The sequence below is a fragment of the Octodon degus genome, unplaced genomic scaffold, assembly GCF_000260255.1.
Source record: "Octodon degus isolate 3935 unplaced genomic scaffold, OctDeg1.0 scaffold00024, whole genome shotgun sequence".
Classification (NCBI taxonomy): domain Eukaryota; kingdom Metazoa; phylum Chordata; class Mammalia; order Rodentia; family Octodontidae; genus Octodon; species Octodon degus.
Window position 1 is genome coordinate 5501562 of NW_004524600.1, and position 3720 is coordinate 5505281.

The window sequence follows — 3720 nt, forward strand, 5'->3', positions numbered from 1 at the left end:
TCCCACTCCCAGGGTGTGCTGAGATGGCAATTAAGACTAGATGTGGTGGCGCGTACCTGTAATCCCAGAACTTGGGAGGCTGAAAACAGGAGAATCATTATGAGTCCAATCTACATTGAGACCCTGTAGACCTTGTAATGCATACATACATACATACATACATATATACATATACATACATATATATGTTAATCTTATGCCGAAAAAAGCAAAGAGAAGACACATATCCAATTAGAAATGAAACAGGTAAAATCATCAGAAGAGTACTAGTAACTGCTTCAAAAACTGTTCTTAGGGCTGGCCAAATAACTCAGAGGATTAAAGCATCTGCAAGCAGGAGCAGGGCCCAGGGGCTCGATTCCTGGGCCTGCCATGCCGGCCTCGCCTCCGGGGCACAATGAGACAGCAATTGAGACTGGGCATGGAGGTGCACACCTGTAATCCCAGCTCTTGGGAAGCTGTAAACAGGCGGATGTCTATGAGTCCGGTCTACTAGTGAGACCCTGAACATCCTGTGGACCCTTTCCTAAAAAATACAAAAATCAAATAAATAAAATTTTTAAAAAAGAACTCAAAAAATAGACCTCTCCAAAATAAAAGATGCAATAAATAACAGGCAATAGGTACGTACAAATGGCTTATAAATACATGAGAATATATTCAATATCTCTGACCATTAGATAAATACAAATTTAAAAAAAAATTAAGACTCCATCTTACTCCAGAAAGAATGGCTATCATAAAGTACCAAGTAACAAATGCTGGTAAGGCTGCTGGGGAGCAAGGGAAAAGAATCCTTCTACTTTGCTGATGGGAATGTAAACTGGTACAACCGCTACAAAAATCAGTATGGAGATCCCTCAAATTCCATTCAGCCACTATTCCCCTTTTAGGTATCTTCTCAAAAAAAGTAAAGATATTGCACTACAATGATAAATGCATACTCATGTTTTTTGTTTTTTTTTTTTTTTTAAATTTTGTGTGAGTGTGTGTGTGTGTGTGTGTGTGTGGCCAGCTCAGCCCACCAGGGGGCGGGGCTGGCTGGCATGTGGTGCTGGGGGATTGAACCGCGGTCCCTGTGCTTTAGCTAAGCTTGTTCTAAGTAGGTGCTTTAGACCACTGAGCCATCTCACCGGCCCCATACTCATGTTTTATAGCATCACAATTCATAGTAGCTAAATCTTAGAAGTCACCTTTATGTCCATCAACAGATGAATGGATAAAAGCAAATGTACTTATACACACTGGAACTGTACTCTGCTATAAAGACCAGAGAATAGTTTGTAGTAAAATCAATGCACCTAAGAATACAATATTAAGTGAACTAAATCAGATTAGCATGGTTTCTCTTGTGTGGGAAAATTAAAATAAAGAGCAAAATAAAAGTTAAATAATAGAAAGTGTGGAGATAGCACTTTCTCAAATGGGAATGATGTAAAGTGGTGAAGAGGGGACAGGAAAAGGATGAAAACAGAATTAAGGTGTGTTATGTACATATACCAACTCCCCATAAGGAATGAAACATCAGCTACTACAAACATGTACAAATAAAAATTTATCATTTTGGGGCCTGAGTTCAATCCCCAGTTCTGGAAAAAAAAGATCTATTTTTATAAAAGTGAAACTCAGTTGGTATGATGGTGTACACTGCTAATTCCAGAGTCTGGGAGGACTACAAATTCAAGCCCAGCCTAAGAAACTTAATTAATGCTTTAGCAAGATTACATCTCAAAATTTAAAAAAAAAAAAAAGGAAAAGAGAGCTCTTTTCCAAATGATTTATTTATTTATTTTTTTGCGGAACTGGGGATTGAACTTACCTCCTGCGCTTGCCCGGCAGGCACTTATTCTACTGAGCCATCTCCCCGGTCCTCTTTTCCAAATGGGAAGGTGACCCACAGATGGTGGGAAGGCACAAGAGCAGGATAAACTACCCAAGATAAATGTAATCATTACATACTGTAAACAATTACTGATAATTATTTTAAATTTTTAAATGCTAGAGATGTAGCACAGTGCAAAGGTCTTGGGTTTTATTTCCTGTATCGGAGAGGGAGGGGAGGGAGGGAGGGAGGGAAGGGCTGGGGACAGAGAGGGATTTATGAGGTATTCAGGAGAAACAAAAACTTGCTTTGTAGGGAAAAAGCTGTACTGCATGATGACAGCAATTCACATAGGAAACAATCAGTTCAGCCTAACATAAGCTCACAGTCTAAAGGTATGTATGACCCATGACTGACTTTCTGTCCATCAAGGGGAAGTCACCAGCACAAACAAGAACAGATACCACCAAAAAGTGAAATAATACAAGAATCTAAAAGATTTTTAAATTACTAAGGAAGGTAAAGAACAGAAGGCAAGATGAAAGAACAGGATACAGTGGAGAAGAAGAGCCAGGAACAAGACAGGAGGAAAACAAGCTTAAATCTGTGCTCTGCAGGAACACTCCAAGAGCTGCTGCTGACCTGGATAGGCAAGGAAAAAACTGAGCAGGGTTCCTAGTCAGTAACGTATGCTACTAGGTGGATCTTATGCCATTCACCGAGGGGAAAGAGAGAGGAGACAGTCTTACAGAGAGGGCGGGTTCAACTTGTTAAGCTTGAGATTCCTGTTATATCCAAGCTCAGATGCTAGGTAAGAGGCTGAATAATCAAATCTACAGCTTAAGTAAGAACATAGAGTCAGCTATATCAATTGAAGCATTAGCAGTATATACTCAAGTATCAGTAATACTTATAATCTTATTACTATACATTCATTCTTAAAGATTTGAGTTTCCACTTTTGAAGCTATAAAGGACCTGTAAACAGAGTTAAGGGCTCTTAAAGTGTCTTGTATAGCTTTTCCACACTTCTATGACTATTTATTTACCAGATATCTGGCACAGCACACAAACAGAAATCAGTATGTTTATTTAATAACTAAGTGTATGACTATTTTAAGGTTCTAGATGTTGGCCTCTGGCACATTTTAGAAAGTGTAAGCAATCAAAAATATTTTCTGAATAAATAAATGAACAAACCTTCTGAGCAGCCAGACTCTGACTGCTTTCGCTAAGAGCCAAGGATGTAAAATACTGGATACATTCGTCTAGCTCTGTTTGAGGTAAAGAAGCCAGCAACTGTCTGAGTTCTTCTTCAGTGGAAGAATCCTGAAATATAAGGAAAAGAAAATATAAACAAACAACAATTGAGTACAATTAACTAATACTGAAAAGAATCAAAGCCAAAGCATATGTATATCATAGGTATCAACAGAGATAAATTAGCGCTTTCAGTTTTGAAAACAGTCACCCTCCAGGAAAATAATCATTTAAGTTTGAACTCTCTACTTTCAATTCCTTTTTTTTTTTTTCAGAACCAGGGATTTAACTCAGGCCCTCATGCTTGTCAGGGAAGCGCTTATTCCACTGAGCCATCTCCCAGGCCCTGAACTCTATAATTTTAGGTCTGCCACTGTATCCAAAATTTGCCACTGTATCCAAAATTTGCCACTGTATCCAACAAATTTTAAATTTCAACCCCTCTCAGGCTTCCTTACACTTTGACTCAAAATGAATTATTATACTCTTTCTGACCAAAGTTATTGCTTTCCAGGAGCCAGGAGTTTAGTTCAGTGGCACAGTTCCTGCCTGGCAAGCACGAGGTTCTGAGTTTGATTCCTGTTCCCACCCACAAAATCAAAGTTCTTGCTTTCCAAATATATACAGGTCTGCCACCTA

At 38.8% G+C, this 3720-nt stretch overlaps 1 protein-coding gene across 3 annotated transcripts in view; it reads right to left on the minus strand.

The window, feature by feature from the left end:
- Positions 1-3720, minus strand: part of Serac1 (serine active site containing 1) — a 74841-nt gene that overhangs the window by 37878 nt on the left and 33243 nt on the right. For all 3 annotated transcript variants that reach the window (XM_004628508.2, XM_004628507.2, XM_023712240.1), the window contains one exon: positions 3022-3150. In XM_004628508.2, coding sequence (XP_004628565.1) covers positions 3022-3150 — 129 coding nt within the window. The remainder of the gene's footprint in view (positions 1-3021; positions 3151-3720) is intronic.